The 27626-nt window shown below is 36.5% G+C and overlaps 1 protein-coding gene across 6 annotated transcripts in view; it reads left to right on the top strand.

Moving 5' to 3' along the window:
- Positions 1-27626, top strand: part of efl1 (elongation factor like GTPase 1) — a 227931-nt gene that overhangs the window by 62652 nt on the left and 137653 nt on the right. For 4 of the 6 annotated variants that reach the window (XM_087260207.1, XM_087260208.1, XM_087260209.1 and 1 more), the window contains exons 14-15: positions 3160-3326; positions 6098-6233. In XM_087260207.1, the coding sequence (XP_087116333.1) occupies positions 3160-3326; positions 6098-6233 (303 nt within the window). Of the gene's footprint in view, positions 1-3159; positions 3327-6097; positions 8041-8387; positions 9050-27626 lie in introns of those variants that run through there. The other 2 variants (XR_015495088.1, XR_015495089.1) reach the window with 1 other exon arrangement.

Genomic DNA, 27626 nt, shown 5'->3' with positions numbered 1-27626 from the left:
GATAGTCAAGCAGTGTGAAAATATCTGTGACACGACTACTTTGAAAATCGTGCAGTCTGAACTCGGCATAAAGCAACCTGATAGTGTATGTCTGTTTCATACTTCAGCTGCACCTGCAGTCGCATGAACCAGAAAGTTGCTGAAGCTGAGGTCAAAATCGTGTACTTTCATATTATATAGTGTGCTAAAAACAGTATGGAGCGGAGTAGTGTGTCCAAATTCATGAATATCGATAAACAGTATATGAGAAGTGCCCGGATGACCTACTACTTCTGGCGAGATTCTGAAGTGCGAATCAATCCATGCCACACTATCCTATGATGCACCGCGAGAGAATCGATGAATAGGAGTAAAGAGACGCAACTGACACAAGTAGGTCATGTGATGATGACAAAAGTGGCAGATGTAGTACGTCCAGGTTTCATATATACTAATCGCATTCATGATGTATAGAACGTTTTTTGTAATGGTTGAGTAGTAAATGCAGTACCTACTGAGTAATAGGCGGTTTTGCACACAGGCAGAGTCATTTATTTCAGTATGTTTATGTACCTCCAACTGAAACGGAATATTAAGTAGGGGGCGGGGCTTACTTTTTGTAAATAATTCCCTCATAGCAAACTAACTGTTATAGGGGCCAGACTAAGAATATTGTGACTAAACCGTCAAACTGACATAATCAGAGAAGGACTGCCAGTCCAAACACAGAGGCAAACTGTCAGAATTTGAATAAAGATTACTAAAGCAACCTTTTTTTTTCCAGTAGTATAACTTGCGCAGATGAATTGTTCACCTAAAGAATAACAATGTTAGCTAGTAAAATAGACATTGTACATTTTGATTTCACGCTGACTTAAAAAGCTTTACTTACTTTGAAATAGGGCTGCATGATATATTGAAATTATAGCAATATTATTATTGGGGTAGTGTTAGACCGGGCTTGGCGAAAAATCAATTTTATTGATTAACTCGGGTGTGAAGTTCTCATCAATTTGTTTGAATGATAATTGGTTTTTAATCTAACATGTGACACTCCTATGTGTGCTCTCATAGTTCCGCCCACATTGTCATAGAAACACACAAACAACATGCAGCAAGCAGAGGAAGAACTCGGAAATGTTGTGCTCTTTGAAATGAAATAAAAAAACAAGGCAAGGCAAACTTTATTTATAGTGCACAATTTTACACAATCTTAGTTGATCCAAAGTGCTTTACAATAAAATAAAATGATAAAAAAAATAGTATTTATAAATGTAAGAAAAGGATATATATATATATATATATATATATATATATATATATATATATATATATATATATATATATATATATATATATATATATATATATATAAATATAAATACATATATATATATAAATATATATATATATATATATATATATATATATATATATATATATATATATATATATACATATATATATATATATATATATATATATATATATATATATATATATATATATATATATATATATATATATATATATATATATATATATATATATATATATATATATATATATATATATATATATATATATATATACATACATATATATATATATATATACATAGAGGGAGATTGTTCCAGGGCCGCAACACAGAAAGCTCGATCACCTTTTGATTTGCAGCAAAACTGAGGGATAGACACAAGAAACTGATCATGGTACCCTAATGGTCTACAAGCTGTATATAGCCTAATAACTTCACTGACTTAGGCTAGGCAGAATTGTGCAATGCTTTTTAAGTGAAAAGAAGGATTTTAAAATCAACTTTGAATTTTATAGGAAGCCAGTCCAATGAGGCAAGGCAACAACACGGACGCACAAACACGCCCGCCAAAACACAGCATAATTCAGAGCTCACATTTGAAACGCATATGAAGGAAACAGTTACCGATCTAATGTTGGCATCCAACATTGCTGTTTGCTGACCTCCCCGTAAAGGCGTTCATATATTGTAAATTGATTTATTTTTTTGTGAAAAAATCTGGGATTTTTTTAAAAAGGCCATATCGCCCAGCCCTAGTGTCAGATATGCAGGCTGTAAGTTTAATTAGTTATACGCAGCATTTGCTATTTATTTACTTCACTTTGAAACTTCACTTTTATTACACTTTTATTACTTGTGCTATGTGTTAACATTATATATTTGTATTAATAATTTTTTTATAAATACTAATACTCACAATATAATATATAGCATATTTAAGAAACTCATTATGAATAAATATATTTAGGAATATAACATATTTTTTTTATAATTAACTAATAATAATTTAACCATTATAAATTATAATATGTTGAATATATTTTATTATGTTATTATTATTATTAAAATAGTCTTATAGATCTAATTTTACTATGAAATGAATGTATTATTAGTTGCTCTATTATATTTTTTAAAATGTCAGTGTTATTGCAATATACTTATTATTCTGCTTAAAGTTTTAATATTAAAACGGTGGCGCAGTGGGTAGCACAATCGCCTCACAGCAAGAAGGTCACTGGTTTGAGCCCCCGTTGGGTCAGTTGGCATTTCTGGGTAGAGTTTGCATGTTCTCCCTGTGTTGGCATGTGTTTCCTTCGGGTGCTCCGGTTTCCCCCACAGTCCAAAGACATGCGCTCTAGGTGAATTGAATAAGCTAAACTGGCCGTAGTGTGTGTAAATGTAAGAGTGTATGGGTGTTTCTCAGAGTTGGGTTGCGGCTGAAAGGGCATCCCCTGTGTAAAACATATGCTGGATATTTGGCGGTTCATTCTGCTGTGGTAACCCCTGATTAATAAAGGGACGTAGCTGAAAAGAAAATGAATAAATGTATAATAATAATAATAATACATTAATAAACATTAATAAAATATATAAAGTATGTATATAAAGTATGTATGTACATGTTTTATTAAATAAATGTATTATTGAACAATAAAAAAAATGTAAAACTGTTAACTAAACATCTAAATATAATGTAATAATTATAATAATGTAATACATAAATTCCGTTTAATAAGTTAACGATCTATTTTATAGTTTCTGAAATAATATGTTTATATTTTTGCATGTGTTTCTAAATATATATTTATATTTTATTTTAGTACTGTATACATAACTGCATTTTGTGTACTTGTGTGTTGCAGATGCTCTGTGTGCGCAGACCGAGGCTCTTTCTGTCAAAACTACAGTTGAGGAGGAAAACAAAGAGCATTTTGTGGCGTTTGCCCGAGTTTACAGCGGCGTGGTCCGAAAAGGCCAGAAAGTGTTTGTGCTCGGACCAAAATACGACCCATCGCTGGCGCTCAGAGCCGTGAGTCTGTCTTCATAATCCATCAATTAATGTTATTCATAATGTAATCATCACACAATTAATAATCCTTAACCCAGCTGAACTTGAGCTGGGGTAAATGAACTGCCTCGTTCGGGTTCGTTTCCAATTAATTTCCCCATGTTTGAAGCTGTCTGGATCTAATTATTACATTATTACCCAGAAACTATTAACAGACTCGTACAATTGAGGCATTCATTGAAGACTCTGAGACGAATTTGCATAAAACTTCAGCCTCATCGGTCATTAACAACGATTTCCAATTAAGAGAGGTAGCATTCACTTAAACAGAAGGAGATCTGGCTGCAATGCACTGTTTCAACATGCGTATTCATCTAATGTTGCTGCACTATTGGGAAAAAAATTATATATATATATATATATATATATATATATATATATATATAGTGCATCCAGAGAGTATCCATATCGCTTCACTTTCCACATTTTTATGTTACAGCCTTATTCCAAAATGTATTTAATTCATTTATTTTCTCTAAATTCTACACACAATAGCCCATAATGAAAATGTGAAAAAAAAAGATTTTTTTGAAATTGTTGCAAATTTATAAAAAAAAATAAAAAAAAACTGAAAATCACATGTACATCAGTATTGACAGTCTTAGCCGTGAAGCTCTAAATTGAGCTCAGGTACATTCTGTTTCCACTGATCATTCTTGAGATGTTTCAGCAGCTTAATTGGAGTTCACCTGTGGTCAATTCAGCTGATTGGACATGATTTGAAAAGGCATACACCTGTCTATATAAGGTCCCAGGATTGACAGAGCATGTCAAAGCACAACTCAAGCATGAAGACATCCGAGACAGGATTGTCTCGAGGCACAAGGCTAGGGAAGGTTACAGAAAAATTTCTGTTGCTCTGAAAGTTCCAGTGAGCACAGTGGCCTCCATCATCCGTAAGTGGAAGAGGTTTGGAACCACTAGGACTCTTCCTAGTGCTGGCCGGCCATCTAAGCTGAGTGATCAGGGGAGAAGGGCCTTAGTCAGGGAGGTGATCAATAACAAGATGGTCACTCTGTCTAAGTTCCAGCATTCTTCTATGGAGGGAGGAGAACCTTACAGGAGGACAACCATCTGTGCAGCAATCCACCAATCAAGCCTGTATGGAAGAGTGGCCAGACTGAAGCCACAAAAGGCATCTGAAGGACTTTCAGACCATAAGAAACACAATTCTCTGGTCTGATGAGACTAAAATTGAACTGTTTGGAGTGAATGCCAGGTGTTACGTTTGGAGAAAACCAAGCACAGCTCATCCCCAGGCTAATAGCATCCCTACAGTAAGGCATGGTGGTGGCAGCATCATGCTGTGGGGATGTTTTTCAGCAGCAGGAACTGGAAGACTAGTCAGGATAGAGGGAAAGATGAATGCAGCGATGTACAGAGACATCCTGAATGAAAACCTGCTTTAGAGATTTCTCTTGACCTCAGACTGGGGCGACGGTTCATCTTCCAGCAGGACAATGACCCAAAGCACACCGTTAAAATATCAATGGAGTGGCTTCACAACTTGGTTGAATTTCCTTGGTTGGCCCAGCTAGAGCCCAGACCTAAATCCTGTTAAACATCTCCGGAGAGATCTGAAAATGGCTGTACTCTGTCACTTCCCATCCAACCTAATAGAGCTTGAGAGGTACTGCAAAAAGGAATGAGCAAAAATTGCCAAAGACAGGTGTGCCAAGCTTGTGGCATCATGTTCAAAAAGACTTGAGGCTGTAATTGCTGCCAAAGGTGCATCAAGAAAGTATTGAGCAAAGGCTGGCAATACGTATGTACATGTGATTTTTTTCAGGTTTTTTGTTTTCAATAAATCTGCAACAATTTCAAAAACTCTTTTTTTCACATTGCCATTATGGGGTATTGTGTGTAGAATTTTAAGGAAATAAATGAATTTTATCCATTTTTGTAATAAGGCTGTAACAATAACAAATAAAAAATATGGATTTATATATATATATATATATATATATATATATATATATATATATATATATATATATATATATATATATATACATATATACATATATATATATATATATATATATATATATATATATATATATATATATACATACATATATATATATATATATATATATATATATACATATATACATATATATATATATATATATATATATATATATATATATATATATATATATATATATATATATATATATATATATACATACGTGTGTGTGTGTGTGTGTGTGTGTGTGTGAGTGTGTGTATATATGTATGTATGTATGTATGTCACACGAGTATACAGCCATATCGCACTGTTACTAATGTGATATTGCATTTATACAACAGTTCAACTGCATAATCGTGTATATAAAAAAAGAAAATCACACACAAAGTCTCAGAACATGAACCTCTTTCTTCCGCCGTTCATGCACATCTGGAGTTTATGTCTGAACACTAGTTGGCTCACTACAGAACAGAACAATTTTGCATTTATGAAGAAATAACTTAATAATGGATGTGAAATGTAAAATTGCCACTTGTGTGACTTTGGTAAATCAAATATAATAGTTTGAATACTAATTGCCAGACATTTTTCAGTACTGTAAAACACAAGCCTACACAAAAAAACGTAGAAATGGTATCACTATTTTGGGGAAAACTTCATAGCAAGGTTGACATTTGCATGGAATTTCTCAAATACTGTCATTCACCATGACTTAAAATGCTGACGTGGTGTTTTTGTTGATCATCTTCTCCTTCAGTTGCCTGAGGGTTGTTCAGTATCTGATGTTTTACCCAGCATCCCGCACATGTCCTACTGTACGGTGGACAGTCTCTACCTGCTGATGGGTCGTGAGCTGGAGGAGCTGGATGAAGTTCCCTCGGGAAATGTGCTCGGTAGGACACCGGTTTTGTTTTCAGCTTTTGGTTCATAGCACCGCATCAGGTTGCTCTGTTGATGCCTTCAAGACTTCACACAACAGTCATAGTTGCTTTGGTCTGCACAAGATGGAGATATGTGTTCTTTAGATCAGATTAGAAAATACAGCAGGGTTTGTGAACTTTGCTTATTGCTCGGCTTTGCTTGATTCTGATTTGGCAGTCACAAGATTTCAAGGTATGTTTTTCCAAGATAACAACTGCTAAATAACACAGGCTTTGAATTGTCTTAATCAGGGACACAATTTGAGTTTAGATTGCAGTTTGTCACTTCCGCCTTAATGTACCAACCATTTTTTATCTACTAACTAATAGATATTCTCACTAGATGCGGATGAAGCGTCAAGCTTGAGTAATTTACATGTTAAGTCAAAGCAAAGACGCGAATAGACATCCTGCTGTGCAATTCACGTGAATGAGGTGGCCCAAATGATGCAATTCGCGAAGATGAGGTGGCTCAAATTACGCGATTCGCTCGAGTTAAAAAATCTGAACTTTAGCAGACATTTGTGTCCTGTTAACCAATCAGGAGCTTGCTCTAGTATGGCCGTGATTTTGATGTAGGTCCTGTTGTTGGTGTCTCAAAGAGAAAGTCTGCTGCTGACATGGAACAACAGCTCATCAAACTGGACTCGGCTCATTCAGAAGCACCGCTGAAACCCTCTATAATCCAGGTATAGTTTCTGGAGGAGTTAATAAACGCACAGAGCTGGGTGCACCTCAGAAAGGATCTAGTGGACTCCGACACAGCGCCGAACAAATCTATGCTGTTTTTTAGACTTCCTAAAGCATATTAAGCAAAGCTAATCTCTCAATATAATCCATGTTAGCCATTTAGCAATGAAACTGGAGTCACCAGGCAGACAAATGCCCTGCCCATGATGCAAATCTGTGTCTATTGTGAAGTGAATTTGACACACGAATTAAGCAAATTTAATGCTCAAATGAAGGGAGTAAACTCAGAATGTTGGTGTGAACTCCCATTAAAGCTAACAGACTGAAACTAACATCTAGAAAACTTTGAGGATGCTTTCACATCTGTGGTTTAGTTCATTTGGTCTGGAAAATACTGTTTTATTGCATTGCAAATGGCGAAGGCGCATTGCACGTCACTTCAGAAGGAGGTGGGAATTAATTTAGCTAAACTGCGACATGGTCATCTCCCAGAAATATTACCAAGAATCCATCAGCTAATGTTTTTCCCTCTCTCTCTTTGTTTAAAATTGTTGGTTAAGCGCTGTCGACAAATAATTTTCCTCCACATCCCATAGTTTATTTCCTTCGTTGTTTCCTTACTTCCGTCCTTATTTGCTTACTTACTTCCTTAGTTTGTTCAGTTCTTCTTTGAATCCTTGCTTCATTCATTTGGTCCTTCCTTCATTCTTCCCTTCATTAGTTTGTTTGTTCGTCTGTCAGATTTTTGTTTGTTCATTCGTTCCTTCTTTCTTTCCTTCATTCCTTCCTTTCTTCCTTTCTTACTTGCTTACTTACTAACTTCCTTAGTTTGTTCAGTCCTTCCTTGGATCCTTGCTTCATTCATTTGGTCCTTCCTTGATTCCTTCCTTTATTAGTTTGTTTGTTCGTTCATATTTAGTTTTTTGCTTCTTTTGGTTGTTTGTTCTATCGTTTGTTTGTTCATTTCTTCGTTCCTTCATTCCTCCCTTCATTAGATTGTTCGTTCATTCATATTTAGTTTTTTCCTTCATTAGATCTTTTGTTTGTTAAGTCCCTCCCTCCTTCCTTCCTTCCTTTGTTCCATCATTAGGTCATTCCTTCCTTCCTTCCTTCCTTTGTTCCTTCATTAGGTCATTCCTTCCTTCCCTACTTCCTTCCTTCCTTCCTTACTTAGTTTGTTCAGTCCTTCCTTGGATCCTTGCTTCATTCATTTGGTCCTTCCTTGATTCCTTCCTTTATTAGTTTGTTTGTTCGTTCATATTTAGTTTTTTTGCTTCTTTTGGTTGTTTGTTCTATCGTTTGTTTGTTCATTTCTTCGTTCCTTCATTCCTCTCTTCATTAGATTGTTCGTTCATTCATATTTAGTTTTTTCCTTCATTAGATCTTTTGTTTGTTAAGTCCCTCCCTCCTTCCTTCCTTCCTTTGTTCCATCATTAGGTCATTCCTTCCTTCCTTCCTTCCTTCCTTTGTTCCTTCATTAGGTCATTCCTTCCTTCCTTCCCTACTTCCTTCCTTCCTTCCTTACTTACTTAGTTTGTTCAGTCCTTCCTTGAATCCTTCCTTCATTTATTTGGTCCAATCCTTCATTCCTCTCTTCGTTAGTTAGTTTATTTGTTTATATATTTTACTCCTTCATTAGGTCCTTCCTTCCTTCCTTCCTTACCTACTTAGCTTGTTCAGTCCTTCCTTGAATCCTCCCTAATTCATTTGGTACTTCTTTCATTGGTTCGGTCATTCCTTCGTTTGGTTCTTCTTTCCATTCCTTGTTCAGCCCTTCCTTCATTTGGCCCTTCCTTCCATTCTTTATTTGTTCCGTTTGATTATTGTTTAAGACTGTTAAATGATTTCAGTCACCATACAGTCAACATCCTTCATTTTTTTCATTAGTGACATGCAGCCTATAAAAAGTCTCTGGGTCATTGTGTGTCAAGATTTTGTACATATTCTTGGACATTTCTATTGCTGCATTTCTAAAGCATCCATGTCTTGGGGTTGATCAGCATGATGCGATTACTTTCTATGTGTGCTTTGATTGGACAGGAATCGCAGGACTGATTTTTCTACTTTAGCCAATCACCATAGACAAAAAAAGAAATAAAGTAGTGACTGCAGGTTGAAGAAAAATGGTGGAGTAAAAGTACCGATACAGCACTAAAAATGTACTCAAGGGAAAGTAAAAGTACACTTTTTATAAGTACTTAGGAAACTACAACTCCTTAGAAAAACCACTCGATTACTGCAATTTGAGTATTTGTAATTTGTTACTTTACATCGCTGGACAGATGTGCACCCTTAATTTCATGAGACCTATTGAACAATCGATTGCAGCCTTTCATCATTAAAAAAATAATAATAAAAAACATACATTTTGCTAAAAGTCCCTCATGAAATTTTATTTTGGTCAAGAAGCTGCCTGTGTAGACGCTTAAACGGTAAACACAGCCTAAATCAGGCATCATAAACAACCAGCTTTTATTTATTTATTTCACTAAAAAAAGAAAACAGTTTTTGGGGGAAATGCTTTTGACATATATGACTTTGTTGCCCTGGTAACATGGCTTGAATTAGGATGTTTTGGCAGATATTTTTCATCATCTCTGTTTTGTCTGTGTTTACAGTCACAAATGTTTCAACACCAAATATGCATCAAAGTAGGACTAAAAATAACCCCAAGGCTTCTGCTCAAAATACTGAAGTTCAAACTGACTTGGTTCAACAATTCCTGATTCCCCCCTCTCTTTCCGTTCATTTGCCTTCAGCCTCAATAAACACAAGTGATCACACACGACTGCGGCTGCTGAACTTTTCACTCGTGCTGCTTCTGTCATGTAGTCTGACGAACATAATAAATAAAACATGCTTTATTAAAGCCATGCTCTTGAAGGATGCTGATTCGTATACAGTTGAAGTCAGAATTATTAGCCCCCCTGTTTACTTTTTCCCCCAATTTTTGTTTAATGAAAAGTAGATTTTTTTTTCAACACATTTCTAAACGTAATAGTTTTAATAGCTCATTTCTAATAACTGATTTATTTTATCTTTGCCATGATGACAGTAAATAATACTTGGCTAGATATTTTTCAAGATACTAGTATTCAGCTTAAAGTGACATTTAAAAGCTTAACTTGTATAAGTAGGTGGGTTAGGGTAAGTAAGCAAATTATTGTATGATGATGGTTTGTTCTGTAGACTATTAAAAATATATATAGATTAAGGGGGCCAATAATATTGACCTTAAAATAGTTTTAAAAACTGCTTTTATTCTAGCCAAAATAAATCAACTAAGACTTTCTCAAGAATAAAAAAAGCATAAAACGTCATTTGGCAAATATTTGGGGGAAAAAAAATCACAGGAGGGCGAATCATTTTGACTTCACTGTTTAATCTTGGATCTTGTACTGATGATGCAAATTTAAATCTTCCATTCTTTTAATTTCAAAAGCATTTAATTAGTTTTTCTATTTTCCAAGATTTATCCATTTTTCATTGGCGTTATTTAATAAATAATTGCAATAAATATGTTACTCTTAATTGTTTCGAGGGTGTCCTATATGAACGCCTTTGTTAATAAGAACATGTTTGCCTGTATGTTTTAATAACGTTTTCAAAGTCAGTCATTTTTGTTTGTACCCCAACAGTAGATTTTTGTTGTTTATACAGTGCAGGGATATCGAATGATACTAATACTAGTACTATATAATACTCATAATATATATATATATATATATATATATATATATATATATATATATATATATATATATATATATATATATATATGTGTGTGTGTGTGTGTGTGTGTGTGTGTGTGTGTGTGTGTGTGTGTGTGTGTGTGTATATATGTGTGTATATGTGTGTGTGTATATATATGTAAATATGTGTATGTATGTGTATGTATGTGTGTGTGTGTATATATATATATATATATATATATATATATATATATATATATATATATATATATATATATATATATATATATATATATACATGTATGTATGTATGTATGTATGTATGTATGTATGTATGTATGTATGTATGTATATATGTATGTATATGTATATGTATATATACGCACACACACAGGGTGGGCCATTTATATGCATACACCTTAATAAACTTATTGGGAATTTCACAAGAAAAACAATGGTGTGCTTGATTTTAAACGGCTTATGCAAAGGTTTGCCATAATTGCAAGCGATATCCTGCTGGCCTTTCAAATTTGCAAATGTATTTGGATATATTTTATACCCTAGGGAAAAAGCAACATTTCTGTTTTGACATGACATTTATTTAATCAACAGATGCATTGCAATTTAAGTCTTAACAAAAACAGGCAGATGCAAAAATTTGGGCAACCCCAACAGAATAATGACATCAATATATGTACAGGCACCTTTTGCTGAACAGCCTGCTGACCTTTCTTAAAGTCCCTCAAGTCTTGCTGAAGGCTTTTTGGTCCATTCTTCCTTGCTAAATTTCTCCAGGTCAGTCAGGTTTGATGGGTGCCGAGCATGAACGGCCCTTTTCAAATCAACCCATAGATTTTCGATGATGTTCAAGTCTGGGGACTGGAGTGGCCATTCTAGAGCATTGTATCGTGTCTGAGCATGAATTACTTGGTAGATCTTGAACTGTGCTTTGGGTCATTGTCCTGCTGAAACATCCAACCCTGTCGTTACTTCAGCCTATTAACTGACTCCTGACTGATAAGCATGATGGACCCTCCACCATATTTTACAGCAGGAAGCGTGATCTTCTCCTGGAATGCTGTCTTCTTTTTTATTTGCCATGTCAAGTGCCTATTTTGTATAAGCACATATTTACATATATTTATATACATGTGTGTTTATATACATATACTAGTCAGAGACTTTAGACTTTAAGTGCTTCTGGATCTGGATGTCAATTAACTGGCTGAACATCTTGTACATGAGATGTTTAATCCCTGTTTCTGGTAGTTTCAGGTTTGTTTTACAAGAATGAACTTTACAAGCAATTTCCAAGAACAAAATGTGCTTGTAAACTGCTGTCATTGCAATTGAGCTTTATTGGTAGTCACAAATGATTCATGTTTGGAGCGTCAGGTTTTATTGACGTTAAAAAAAGTGTCTAATTGATGTATTAAATGCCTTGCTTTCATCCTCAGTTTTAATTTACCACCCTGTTCAGTGCAATAGTAAGCATTAAGTTGCATGACAAAGGCTTGATATTGCTCTGTGGTCGCGTGACTGTACATTGACCAGCTGCCTAGCCCTTGTTTATTTCATGAGGTTTGAATAAATGATGAAGGAGAGGGAGCATTAATGTATCGACATGTTCGTCTAATGCTAGCTCAAGAGGAGAGTGCGAGCACTTGTCAATAAAACACTACAATGTTGAGTGAACATTACCAAACGCTGTTTCATAATTCAGTTTGAGCATCAGGCCCTCAAACAACCCTGACCAGATTTCAAATACCATGCACCACAGTCAAAGGTAATACATGATCTCATAATGGAGAATGTGTTACATCATGTTAGCAACATGTCAATTCATGCTAATGATGTCCTTGCAACAACATATTGATTTTTATCTATTAAAATAATAATTTATGCTAGCAATCTGTTACCAGCATGTTAACAAAGTGCTACCTATGCTAGAGTGCTACCTATGCATGTTTAAATAAGATTATTGATAGTACAAACATGCTAACAATGCTACGTTTACTTTAGCATAATATTAATGCATGTTAATTTATTCTAGCATCATGTAAAACATGTTATATGCATGTTATAACAATGTTAAAAATGATTGTTGGTAGTAAAAAAAAAAAAACTAACAATGTTACATTCATGTTAGCATATTAATAATATGTGTTAATTTATCCCAGCACTATGTAAAACATGCTATAAACATGCTAGAACAATGTTAAAAATAGGATTGTATTAAAAACATGCTAACAGTGTTACATTCATGTTAGCATATTGATAATATGTGTTAATTCATCCTAGCAACATGTAAAACATGCTATAAACATGCTAGAACAATGTTAAAAATAGGATTGTATTAAAAACATGCTAACAGTGTTACATTCATGTTAGCATATTGATAATATGTGTTAATTCATCCTAGCAACATGTAAAACATGGCATGTTTTACATGATGATTTATGTTTAGCTACTAACCAAAACAATTAAAGCATGCTAGCATAATGGTAACAAGATGTTAAAACCTGGTAGCACTAAGCTGAAGTGTGTTAAACATGCTAGCAACATGTTAAATGATGTTTACAATGTACTAAAACATCCTAGTAACATGTTAGCATTCAAATAGGATGGGAACGGTTATTAACCTACTAAAACATGCTAACACTGTTGTAAAACATGTAAAATACGGGTTAAACATGCTAACAACATGCTAAGTCATCCTTGAACATGCATTTATGAATGTTTTTTATTTTTAACAACCAGGCTAATAATAATATCAAAATGGAGAATGTGTTACATCATGTTAGCAACATTTCAATTCATGCTAATGATGTCCTTGCAACAACATATTGATTTTTATCTTTTAAATTAAACATTTATGCTAGCAATATGTTACCAGCATGTTAACAAAGTGCTCCCTATGCTATAACATGTTAAAATAAGATTATTGATAGTAAAAACATGCTAACAATGTTACATTTACTTCTGCATATGATTAATGCTTGTTAATTCATTCTAGCATCATGTAAAACATGCCATAAACATGCTAGAACAATGTTAATTTTTTTTTTTTTTGTTATTAAAAACGTGTTAACAATGTTACATTCATGTGGGCATATTAATAATATGTATTAATTTATCCTAGCATCATGTAAAACATGCTATAAACATGCTAGAACAATGTTAAAAATAGGATTGTATTAAAAACATGCTAACAATGTTACATTCATGTTAGCATTTTGATAATATGTGTTAATTCATCATAGCAACATGTAAAACATGGCATGTTTTACATTATGACTAATGTTTTAGCTACTAACCAAAACAATTAAAGCATGCTAGCATAATGGTAACAACATGTTAAAACCTGGTAGCACTAAGCTGAAGTGCAGCAAACACCGAGCAGTGTGTTAAACATGCTAGCAACATGTTAAATGATGTTTACAATGTACTAAAACATCCTAGTAGCATGTTAGCGTTCAAATAGGATGGGAAAGGTTATTAACCTGCTAAAACATGCTAACACTGTTGTAAAACATGTAAAATACGGGCTAAACATGCTAACAACATGCTAAGTCATCCTTGAACATGCATTTATGAATGTTTTTTTTTTGTTTGTTTTTTTAACAACCAGGCTTTCTCAAACCAACATCATAGTTTGTATTCAAGTTTTACTCTCTAGTTATATTGTGTAAGTGGCACAGTCAACAATTGCAGCTACAAGGGTGTATGTGATTTTCATGGTTTACATTACATGCATTTGATTGATTGAAGTGAAGTGGAGTTCAAATGCTAGCTCCGAAAACAGAAGGTCTTTTGGATGTGGATGAAAGATTTGTCTCTAAACCACATGACAGGTTAAAAGCCGAGCTTGACCTGCCGCTCGGTTGACTGGATTCCCTAAAGACGAAAACTCAAAGCAGATACACTATCAAAAACACACACATGACTTAACACTGTCACAACTCCCTGAAACACAACCAACTACACTTGCTCATACTTAATAAAACAGTTTATTGTTATAACGAAGGAACAGTCATGATGGTGGCACACTTTCGGGTGGCAAGGTGGCTCAGTTGATAGCACTGTTGCCTCACAGCAAGACGGTCGCTGGTTCGAGTCGGAGCTTGGCCAGTTAGCATTTCTGCGTGGAGTTTGCATGTTCATCCCCTGTTCGTGTGGGTTTCCCCTGGGTGCTCCAGTTTCCCACACAGTCCAAAGACGTGGTATAGGTGAATTAAATCAAATAAATAGTCCGTAGTGTGTGTGAATGAGTGTGTATGGGTGTTTCCCAATGCTGGGTTGCAGCTGGAAAGGCAGTCGCTGCTGGTTCATTCCGATGTGGTGACCTCTAAAATAGAAACTAAACCAAAGGAAAATGAGTGAATGGATGTACACTTTCGGAATATAGTTTCAGATAGTGGTGTTCATCACAGCGTATTACGTCTTCAAACATTTGGTGATGTTTATTTTTCAAATAATAATATTTTCTTGTTTAAAATTGTTTTACTTAATGGAGTTATCGACTAATACCAGCCTGATCACACAAGAAAACGTAACTGTTTTACATTTTGTCATTTTAGTGGCTAATTTGTACGAATTTGTATGAGTATAGTTTTGAAAATGTACGATTATTAAAAGGAGACATGGCACCCAACCCCGCCTCTAAACCCAACCGTCAATTAGGCGATGAGCAAATCGTACTGAATTGTATGAATGAGATTGTACGAATTCAGAAGAATTAGTCACTAAATCAAAAAGTTAGGAATTGCCTCATGTTGCTAATAGTGTTAAGCATGTTAGCATAATGCTAACAGTATATTCAAATTCAGCATTAAGCTGAAATGCAGTAAACACCAGTGGATTAAACATGTTAACAATGTGTTATGTGATGTTTACAATGCACACAAAAAATCCTAGTAACATATTATTATAAATATTTGTAAAGCATATAATAATACTATATATATATATTAAAATTAAAATAATTTTTTTTAAATTAAATAAAAAAAAATAAAATAAAAAATATATATATGTTATATATACTCTTTGCTGTACAACATAAATCTATTTAAAAAAATCAGGGGTCACCACAGCGGAATGAACTGCCAAATTATCCAGCATATGTTTTACACAGCGGATGCCCTTCCAGCTGCAACCCAGTACTGGAAAACACCCATTCACTCTCACATTCACACTCATACACTATGACCAATTTTATTTACCTATCGTGCATGTCTTTGGACTGTGTGGGAAACCGGAGCACCCGGAGGAAACCTATACCATAATGGGGAGAACATGCAAACTCCACACGGAAATGCCAACGGACCCAGCCGGGACTCGAACCAGCAACCCTTATGCTGTGAGGTGACAGTGCTAACCACTGAGCCACCGTGTAGCCCATTACACACTTATTTTTTTATAAAAAATGTTATAAAAACTTCAGCATTTTTTTTCAGAAAGAACATTTATAACGTCACATGCCTACAGCCAAATAGAAGAGCTCAGGAAACCCAGAGCAGGGATCAGGAGGAAAAAAGGAGAAAATGCAGCGACAAACAATCTCTTTCTCTGTGCTGTGTGGCTTACTGGCGCTGAAACTCCACAGAAACAGGAAATGAGGAACTTAAGTGTGATAGATCTGGCTGTCCTGCTCTCTTCGGCAGGATAATGGAGAATTTAAGAACCGGCTTCCTAAAATTCAAGAGTGTGAATCTGAACCGTATTGCCATTGGAACTTGCAGAGCAGACAAATTTCATTAATGCTGGTTTAAACTTCTGCAACAAGTGATCGCTGTGACCCACGGCGCATGACTTGCGTGTAGTCGTGCATTTATACATCTGCCTGCTGTTTGTGTTGCTCTGCAATAACACTTCTGAAACACCAGCTGGCAGTAGGTTTTGATGTTCTTGTGTCGATTTTTTTCGCAGGTGTTGTGTTTTTTTCTAAATGCTACCTTAATATTAAAGTAGCTAAAACTCGCTCATTCATTGGGGAATGGGGAAAACAAATGTCTCCATTTGAAGACTCTACACTTGTAAACACTCGCTCCATTGGGCTCGCGGCTCTCAGCACCACCCACACTCGTCACCCCTACCAAGCCGACCATTGATTGTGGTGCGCTGCACATCATTACGTCATGTAGTTAAATTTCTTTTATATTTGTGCGCTCAACGCAGAAGTATAAATCAGCAAACATAATTAAGAACTGATGTACTGATGTAGTATGTGGGACTTTTGTTTTGACAATGGGAGAGACAGATTGTTTACTATGAGACACATTCAAACTTCCGCTAGAAACTTACTATTGGCTAAGTGAAGTAACGGCTAGTTTTTGAAGTAACAACAATGCCTGCGCCTCATTGTCCATACCGTCCATCCTAAATGATTGAATATTACAAATGTTACTGTGTATACCATTTAGATCAGAAAGGTGGATATGCACATTGAGACACAGGGATATTAACAGAGATTTATTCACAAACCTCCTTTTGAATTAGAAGTGACAGCAAGATGTGTTTCAGGACATGGATTAGATCAAATTTAACAAGTAGGAAGGATAATACAATTCCATGCACACAAACACATGCTTTGTCGCAATGCCTCTGCGGTCACTTATCCATCGATGTAGAAAAGTGATGTAAAATTATAATTTTCAAGGGCACAAAACCCCCGTCTCAGCTGGGTGTTTTCACACCTCCAGTTTGGAAAAAGTCAGGAAGGTGGGTGTTTCTAGCTCTGTTTAGGTTTTGGATAAAAATGGGAGTTCCAAACTGAAACTCCCATTTTTATGGGAGCACGCGCTGATTTTCACAGAGGCAGGGGAGAAAGACAGTGACTGCGATGGACATCTGTAATCGAATTATTTGCCAAATTATTCATCTGTGGACTTTAACTGCAGTTTGGGACTTTCACTTTCATTCAGGAACGTTTCCTGTTAACCCCCCGTTGACAAACGAGATATTGAATACGAGGAACTGCTGGAAGAGTGTAGTTTTAATGGAATGTTTGATACTGCACGTCGTATAAAAGAAAATAAACCTCCGTATTTCTCAGTAACTTAGATGCTCTCGGTAGGTAGCGTCAAAAAAGCCGTGTGTGTATAGACCAGGGTTTTTCAAAGTCTAAGACAGTGGGCCTCCCTTTTGACACAACTTATCCATTGGCGCCCCCCTCCTCCCAAACACGCACGCACGCACACACACACACACACACACACACATATATATATAAAGACACAGACAGATGTCAGACTGTTAACTCACTTTTATCATCATTTGCATGAAAGTGCAATTATTTAGAGAGTAATAACAAGTATTTTAATATAACGTTTTTAAAACTAGGATGATGGTTCAATATGAATAGAACAGATCCAAGAACTGTCCATCCCAGTCAAAACAGTGGAAGTTTAGCGGGTCTCATGCTGTCATTAGCCAAAATATCTTGACAAACCACACATAAAGGTCGTGGTTCATCAGCTGGTCCTGTCCACGTAAATCCTAAACTCAAATACTGATCATCATATCGTCGTCTTTTGGGTTTAGCCCTGAACTTGAAGGCTTTTGTGGCGAGGGGGCGTGGCCGAGAGCCCTGGGAACGGAGTGAGGCCACAGCGTAAGTGGATACACCTGCGGTGCGCACCTGCCTCGGATCCCACGGAAGGAGCTCTGGATCATAAAAGGAGGAATGAGGGCAGAGGAAGCCGAGAGAGGACCGGGCCCGGACATATTTTACTTTTGCTTTCAGTTTGACGGCAGTCTCCGTGAGCGTTTGTTCTGGTTTAGACGGCAGCCTCCGTGAGGCTCTGTATTAGCAGGCATATACCTGTATTGGCGGGCTTGCCAAACAGAAGCGAATTCACAGCTATGGCCTTCTGGGTAAAAAAGGTTTTCTTGTATTTGACGTATTATTTTTTTGCTTTGTTTAATTTAACTGTTTAAATATAATAAAAAATACATATAATAATTATATTTTTATTATATTATATTTTTTCCCGCGCCTCCCCTGACATGCTCTGGCGCCCCCTCTAGGGGAGGCGCGCCTCACACTTTGAAAACCCCTGGTATAGACTATCCTGTCACAAAATGCGGCAAAAATCCTACACCACGATAATAGTTAGATAGCGTTAATTACATGTTTACACTCGGAGAGCAGCATTTACAGCAGATCTTTTAGTCCATAATATTGTAGTGATATTAACGCACTGTAAACTTAGTAACTTAGAAATAATTTGACTAAGGTCTGTCTTTAAACACTGAAAGAGCACTGCAGAAAATACAAACTAACTTCGCCTCTGAATAAACAAACAAAGACACTGATCACACACTTACCAAATCTGTAGAGACAGGACAATCAATGCCAACTGGAGTTGCGGCCTTTTTAAAAGGAGACGAGCAGCAAATCCGGATTTCACCATTTAAAGATGCGAAAAGCTCTTGAGTAAACAATGTTCCTTACAAACTTATTTTTGCCGCGTGTCGCAAAAAATGAAAGCAAAACCTTTGTTGCAGCATATTAATAAGCGCAACACTGACAACCCATGTCTCCAAACAATTCTTCTTCCACATGTTTTGGCAACACAACGTGGCATCTCTCTGCCGTCTGAACATGTCTTCGAAGCTATCTTGCATATTAATAAAGTTGCACCTCATACACAATAGAACGCGCTGATTGGTTTGAACCAAGTTTTTCTCATGAATTTATGCTGCACACTCAGAGATGTCACGATGTACTCCCAGGTACAGACATCCAGTTTACACGCTGGAATGCATAATCTAAGGATCTAATCTTCGTGACACAGCTTCAAAAATTTTTCAAACCGTGAGAACGAATTTGCTCCAAATAACGCAAAAACAACCAATTTTCACTTTTTTGTGAAATATATGTGTTTTTAGCAGCGTGGGACACATATGCGACTATCAACATTTAAAAAAATGGGTTTTGCTGTTTCATGACCCTTTCATAATTAAAAAATATATATTTGCATACCGACCACCGGGAAAACTCCCGATTGTATGTAAATGTATATAGGTCTATATATTAGGGAGGCAACAATACAGTTAACCCACAGTTCAATACATACCTCGGTTTTTTGACATGGGTTTTGGTTCGGTTCTCTTCTTTTTTTTTTTTTTTTATTCTATAGGCAAAAGGAAGTAAGAGGTTAAGGAGAAAAAAAATATTGCAATATTCATTTTGTTTTACTTAAAAGCTTAGAAAAGTACATTAGTTCCTAGTTAATTGTATAAAAAAATTAACACTGAAATCTCACAGCTGCTGGTAGCCCATGTACAAAGTGGGGAACACAAAAAATCCTACACTTTGAAAATAAACATACATTTGAAGTTAATAAAGATAAATTGGCCATTTCAAATACACATATTTGTACTTAAGTAAACATAAATAAACCGTCTTAATTATTTCGGTGCTGAAAAAATGTGAGACTGTAGTCTGTAACGCGGATCGAGTGCTTTTATAGAATGACAAAAGCCCGCATCTCCAATCACCGAAAAACGGCTGCAAATCTTTAGCAATAAACACCCACATTGCCTTTGTTATTTTTATGTGTCTGTCGGAACCAGTTGGGTTTGTTTGTATCATGACTGTTAGTATCCACTGGAGGACGCTGTAGTTCAACGAACTCTGAGAGTGAACTACAGCGCCCAAGAACTACAAGTCCATACATACCACACGCATTACACACGGTTCACTTACACTGATTGGCCATTCACAGCTGTTCCTGTTCCTGTTGATTTCCTGGACTATTTATACAACCATTTACCCACTGTTCGTCACTGCGTCGTTGTCTTTCTTGTCTACATGATCATAGTAAGTCTTGTCTAGTGAGTTTATTTCCTGAGCTCTGTTCCTGATCCTGATTTATGTTGTAGTTTCTTGTTTTGTTGTTTATTTGTTACTTTGTTACTTTGCACTTTGGACGTCTTGTTTTTCTGTTTGCTGCACAATGATTTGATAAATCTGCACTTGGATCGACACCTTTTTATTCCCGTTTCAATCCGTAACGTGACATTTTTGCTTGAAACGTTCAGCGAGGGATTGTTGCTATTTGGAGGACTTTATTACCTTCTCTGCTATCCTGCCTTCAGACAGTGATATTGCTGGGTGATGGCGCTGCAGATGTGCAGTCATGGTTATACGTGTAAAACAATGCTTGCACACAGTTATTTTTTGTTCACCGTTTTTTTCTTTTATTGGCATTAAACTTACCGGAAAAACCGAAATGTCCTCACACTGCAGATTTGAAAGACGCCGGCGCTTTCTCGTACTAATGTCTCACTTCGCGGTCTCTTCCTTGTACTGTTGCCTCAGCCTCACTTCACCGCCGCTCGCAATGTTAAAGTGTGGAATGTTGGTCAAGCGCCTCCTAACTTTACAGCATATTGATTGGATATTTACTCGCGGGAAGGAGTTTCCTCATCTCAGCTCATGGACTTACTGGCACACACAGTCAGTTCGGGGAGATATAAAACGCACATAAATTATTTCAACTCAAAACCAAGAAAACCGCAATTCACAAGCGCGTATTGAACCGTGGAGTTCGTACTGTACGGTACAATATTATATTAAGAACCGTGGCATCCCATATATATATCTATGGCTCCAGATGGCCAGACCTCACCTTGGTCCCTCATTCATTTCAAAGGATTGCTACCCTGTACTAAAATGGAGGCTCTATTGACGCATTCCTTCCAATGGACAACAAAAGTGTAGGCGACATCTAATGTAAATATCAATGTATGGAAAGTCCTCATAAACCAGCAATACCAACCTATGTGTGTTACTGTGTCTCAGAGAGTTTGTTTTATCACAGCGCAGACAGTCTGAGTCAGTCTCTTTTGTAGCAGTATCTTCTCACACAATGAACATCAACACAATGATTCTCATTTTATAAAGTGACGTCGTTCATTCCTGTGGCCTTTCCCCCCCTCGCTGTAATTCATAACTGCACACACGCTTGTCTAACGAACCATCCGTTCCCACTTCAAAGCCGCTCGCCTGCCTTTGTTCCTTCTCAAACAGGAAATCCAATTATTAAATCTTCATCAAATATGTGAAAGTGTCCCCCCTTTTCCACACACACACACACATACAGACACCAACACACACAAACCTGCTTAAACGACTGCAGCGTTATTAATGATCAAATGTAGTAACCTAAAGAGCCGAGTTGAATTTCTGTAATGGAGATGAAGTCATTAATTATGGAGCGATCTCACTCTCGCCGACTCGTACATTTATTTTCACTTTCTCGAGGAGCTCTTTGTGATATTTGATATTTCAGTAGGATTGTAGAGATGCCTGCGGTTGCTTTATCATTTGTCATTTCATGCCATTTCCTTGTGTGAGAAGTTTGATTTGGCGCAACATGTTTGGATGGGGAATGTCTTCCATTATTTCCGTATTTCTTATCTTGTGTGTGTGTCTGTGTGTGTGTGTGTGTGTGTGATTTAACTATTCATGCATTTCAGCTTGCTAAAATCATATTTTTCAGTTCTAATTTCCAGCAAACAAATAAATAAACAATAAAAACGAAGTGTGGTCGAAAGACGAAGTTATATTCAAACACATGTCCTATACCCCATATGGCCAAAAACATGAAAGTTGAACAAATCTAAACTTGCTTTTATTAAAACAAATATAAATATGCATATAATAAATAATGCTACTAATAATAATAACATTATACAAAAGCAAGATGTCGTGAATAAACTGAAAAAAGCCCCGAGATGAAGAAGGCATGGAGGCAGTGGTTTTTATATTTCTGTAGAAAGTAATAATTTTTGTAATATTTTAATCCTTTAATTCTTTTTCATTTCTGAATATATTTGTGTATTGCTGCTCACCCTGCTTGTTTTAAGGAATGTGTAAGCAAGGCGCACAACTAACGTGTTCTGCGCTGGACTTTAGACCCCTATTTCAGTTCCTCAAAATAGCAACATGCCAACAATGCGCCTTAACACACCTCTTTTCTAGACCGAAACACCCATGAGTGCACAAAGTAAGTGGTGCAAATGGATTTGTTATTTAAAAGTGGCAGAAAGCTAGAAAATTAAGGTTTCGCTGGGCTGAAAATAGCAACACGTTGGTAAAACGCATTTTGCACCTCATTGTGCTGTGTGTATAATAGGGAGGCTCGAGAAAAGTGCTTTATAAATATAAGGAATTATTATTATTAATTTAATAATGTTTTGAATGTTTTAGGATATTTAGTTTTGTATATTTTAGGATATTTTATTGTATTTTTTTTTTAAATTCAAGGTTATGTAACAAGTCATGGAAAGTAGCGCATACATGTTTCAACCCCTGTTTTGTGCATACTGTACACATTGAGAACCAGATCTTTATCAGCATTTCTTTGCCAAGTATTGTCCTTTTGATAAGAAAGACATGGTTGGCAATAAAACAAATGCCTGTGATTTTTGGTGATAATTGTGATAATAGTACAGTATACACTACCTGACAAAAGTCTTGTCGTTGATCCCAGTTGTAAGAACAACAAATAATAAATTGACTTCTAGTTGATCATTGGGAAACGTGTAAGAAGGTATATATTTTCTAATGGATCATCTGTTGGTCCATGCGCAGAGCGCAAATGCATGGCGCAAACGCTTTCAGGGCGTGTCAGAACGCGTTTTTGCTAATTTACAGACGGGAAAATTAGCTTTGCGCCGTGGCGCATGTTCTAAAAGGATTGAGTTCATTTTCTTAATGAGTTATAGGTGTGTTTTGAGAATAAACCGATTAGAGTCTCATCTCCCATTCCCTTTAAGAGCCAGCTGCGTCGCGCCATAAGCGAATTCGCTATTTACAGGACGCAAAGTAAGTCTAAGTGGAAAAACTGAGCATTTCACTGGCAAACAGAAAACTGTTAAACAGAGCATCTACTGCGTGAGAATGAGAGAAAATGGATCTACTTTCACTTTAGCTCTTGGATAGGGAAACCTTTACGCACAGACATCAATTAGTCTATAAATAATTAATTGCGTTTGTTAAGCGCAAATATTCATTTCAAAACTATTTCCAAATTCTGTTCTAGCGAATAAATGAACAACAATAACGAAGTGTGGTCAAAAACCTGAGTTATATCCTGAAACACATGCTGTGCCCCATATGGTCTTAAACCTGACAGGTGGGCAAATCTAAGCTTGTTTTTAATAAAACAAATATAAATATGGATATGCAGTGATTTTTCATATTTATGTAGGCTAGAAAATAATATGTTTTGTAATATTTTAATCCTTTGTATTTATATCCTATATGTATTATTATTATATCCTATATATATATTCTTAATATTTACATTTTTTCATATGTAAAGATATTTGCCTATTGCTCTCTTGTGCGTATTAAGCAGTGTGTAAGCGAGGCGCAACTCTGCGCTGGAGTTTAGACCGGGTTTGTTTTTGTCTAATGAAAAATCTATTTTAGTTTCTCAAAATAGCAACGCGCCAGCAGTGCGCCTCAGAACGCCTTCCTTTTTAGACCAGAACGCCTATGGGCGCACATATGAGGGCTAATGCATTTGCTATTTAAACAGCGTAGCGCAACACCTCAAAACGACTCTTGCGCCAAGCTGAAACTAGCAAAAGACTATTGCACCGCGCCTTGCGTCACATTGCGCCGGGTGTATGATAGGGCCCTTAGTCTTTTAGTCATTTTCAAAAAAATTTGTTTGTATTAAAAAATAACAATAATAATAATTGAAAAAAAAATAACCAAAAGTTATGTTTGTCCATATTTGGTTCACAAAACCCAGCATTATTTAGAGTGTTGTTTCTGCTGCTTTTTATAATAGCAATAATCCACTTGCCACTGCCATTACTGTATTTTTCTAAACTCCCTCTACTTTTAAAAGTAAGAGGAAAGCTCTGAGGGAGTTATATCCATATCTGTATTACCTTAAGATCTGTACACACACACAACACACGCATCCGTGGTTTTTTGAACTTTGAAATTCAGCAGAAGAGCCGATACACATGTGAGATCAGAAGTATAAGCAGATGTGTATTACAGGCCTGCGGTGGAGCGATGATTGTCAGCGCAGCTCTGCAAACAGTGGTGTTGTTTGATGTGTGTGCAGAAAGAGCAGGCCTGGGCTTTAAGAACCAACCGCCTGCTCTCTGGTTGGAGATCACATGAGATGAATAATGCTGATTCATGGTGGTGAGCATTGGGAAAACGTTTGTGTTACGCTGCGCCGAGAGCGCGCGCATGTTTACTTGCGTCTGAGTTACTTGGACTGCGGCTTGATTCGACTCCCTCGGTTATATACAAACTGCAATCAGGACGACCACAGATGTGGCGCTTCAGCGGGCATTTCGATGACTGCACAGATGTAGGACGTTTACTGTAGGACGTTTTATGTTTTGAAGCATGTGGGTGGGATTCATCCAACAAACTACTAGATATTAAAGCTGATTTAAAGGGATGCTTCACACAAAACTGAATACGTTGTCATCATTTAGTCACATTTCACTTGTCACAAGCCCTTTTTTTAACACTGTCTTTATTGATTTTTATGAACTGTTAACATGTACTAAAGGAATCAAAACCAATCATGCAAAAAAAAAAATAATAATAAAATTAATTACAGTAATCTAAATACACTTGCCGGCCACTTTATTAGGTACACCTTACCAGGTTGGACCCCCTTTTGCCTTCAGAACTGCCTTAATCCTTTGTGGCATGGTTAGCAACAATACCCAGGTAGACTGTGGCGTTGACACAATGCTCAATTGGTACTAATGGGCCCAAAGTGGGCCAAGAAAATATCCCCCACACCATTACACCACCACCACTAGCCTTAACCGTTGATACAAGGCAGGATGGATCCATGTTTTTATGTTGTTGACGCCCAATTCTGACCTTACCATTCGAATGTTGCAGAAATTGAGACAATTCAGACCAGGCAACGTTAGGGGCTCAACCGATAGGGCTCAACCTGTGCAGTGCGCATGCCCTTTTTAGTCTTGGATAGAAAGTTCTCTTCCAAAATGATCAAAAGTGCCCCCGCGACACCCCCCCCCCGCCCTTCAGTAGGCATGCAACAACACCGCTCTTCAATACGCGCGACGACGACGACGACGACGACGACGACGACGACGACGACGACGACGACGACGACAACAAAAAATTTATAATTTATAATTTTACAATATAATTTTTTTAAAAGTAAGAGGATATTAATTGTATTAAAGTTATTAGTTGTAACGTGTGGTTATTTGAGTTACTGTTGCCTTTCTATCAGCTTTAACTAGTCTGGCCATTCTCCCCTGACCTCTGGCATCAAAAAGGCATTTGCGCCCACAGAACTGCTGCTTACTAGATATATAACTTATTCACTTGTTTGGACCATTCTCTGTAAACCCTAGAGATGGTTGTGCATGAAAATCTCAGTAGATCAGCAGTTTCTGAAAATCTCAGACCAGCTCATCTGGCACCAACAACCATGCCACATTCAAAGTCACTTAAATCCCCTTTTTTCCTCATTCTGATGCTCGGTTTGAACTGCAGCAGATCTTCCTGACCGTGTCTGCATGCCTCAATGCATTGAGTTGCTGCCATGTGATTGGCTGAATAGAAATTTGCAATAGTGAGAAATTGAACAGGTGTACCTAATAAAGTGGCTGGTGAGTGTAATAATAGCATTATACAAATGCAAATTGTCATGAATAAACTAAATAAAACTTCCAGAGATAAATGCATGGAGGCAGTGTTTTTTTTTATATTTAAGTAGAAAATAATAATTTTTGTAACATTTTAATCCTTTAATTTTTTTTTTCATATGTAAAGATATCTGTCATCCTCTGTGTATTAAGCTATGTGTAAGTGTTTCATAGACCTGCATAGGCGCATAACTGATGCGCTCTGCGCTGGAAGTTAGAGTAGCTTTTAGTTGGTTAATGGTGCAGTCTATTTCAGTCCCTTAAAATATTAAAGCGCCAACAATGCACCTTAACACACCTCCTCTTCAGACCAGCACACCACAAGTCCACAAAGTGGTGCAAATGGATTTGCTATTGAACTAATGTAGCGCAAAAACGTGAAAATTACAGTTGATCTGTAAATAGCAACAAATAGCGCCTAACATGCTTTGCACCTTCTTGCGTTGTGTGTATGATAGGGCCCTATGTTTGTGTTCTTTAATTTCTTAATTTGTTCTTTACTTTTGCACTAATTTGCTTTTGTTTGGTAAATCTGACCCTTATGCATACATTTTTAGAGACTTGTTTTGAAGGCTGCCAAATTTAACCCATAATCTGAATTAGAAGTGCTAGGCCCAATCCCAATTCTACCACTTAGCCCTTCCTCTTAGCCCTACCCCTGGTTTTGTGTGTTCCCATGAAGGGGTAGGGGTGACCCAATTCTCTTTCGCTTGAAGACGTAGGTCTAAGAGGAAGGGGTGAATAGCCCTTCGAACGAAGATTTTTCAGGACCATGCTCGAAACCAAGGGGTATGAAAATTTCTCAGAATACAGCAGCTACAACAGCAGAATCACTGCAACCAGAACAGAGATCCACGAATATATAAAGCATTTTTTGTCATTATTACAAATTTTTACAGCAAACAAGCACAGGTTTTAATCTATTCATGACCGCGTTTGTGTTTTACCATCATGCTTCCACACACACAACTGCTTACCATCCCACAGCATTCTGACACTCGATGACGGTCAAATATCCTGTCAGTAATGTCTAGTGGCTGGTAATGAGCTTTTTACAGTGTCTGCTATAATGTTAATGTTGTTTTTTGTGTGTTTATTTAAATTATTATGGCCACTGTTTACAAGCACAGTACAGTTACGATCTTATTGCCACATTAGATTGTTATGAAAACATAATATATGCCTTTAGTGATTTCCTAAAGATGAATACCAAAAAAATAGCACAACTGGAATCACTACAGCAGTCGCGATCGTCTGATCTCATATGTAGTAAGAGATCGCCATGACACATGATGACGTG

Source organism: Danio rerio, chromosome 7, assembly GCF_052040795.2.
Source record: "Danio rerio strain M-AB ecotype USA chromosome 7, GRCz13ab, whole genome shotgun sequence".
NCBI lineage: Eukaryota > Metazoa > Chordata > Actinopteri > Cypriniformes > Danionidae > Danio > Danio rerio.
Note: the sequence above shows the minus strand (reverse complement) of the source record. Positions and strands in the feature narration are given on the sequence as shown.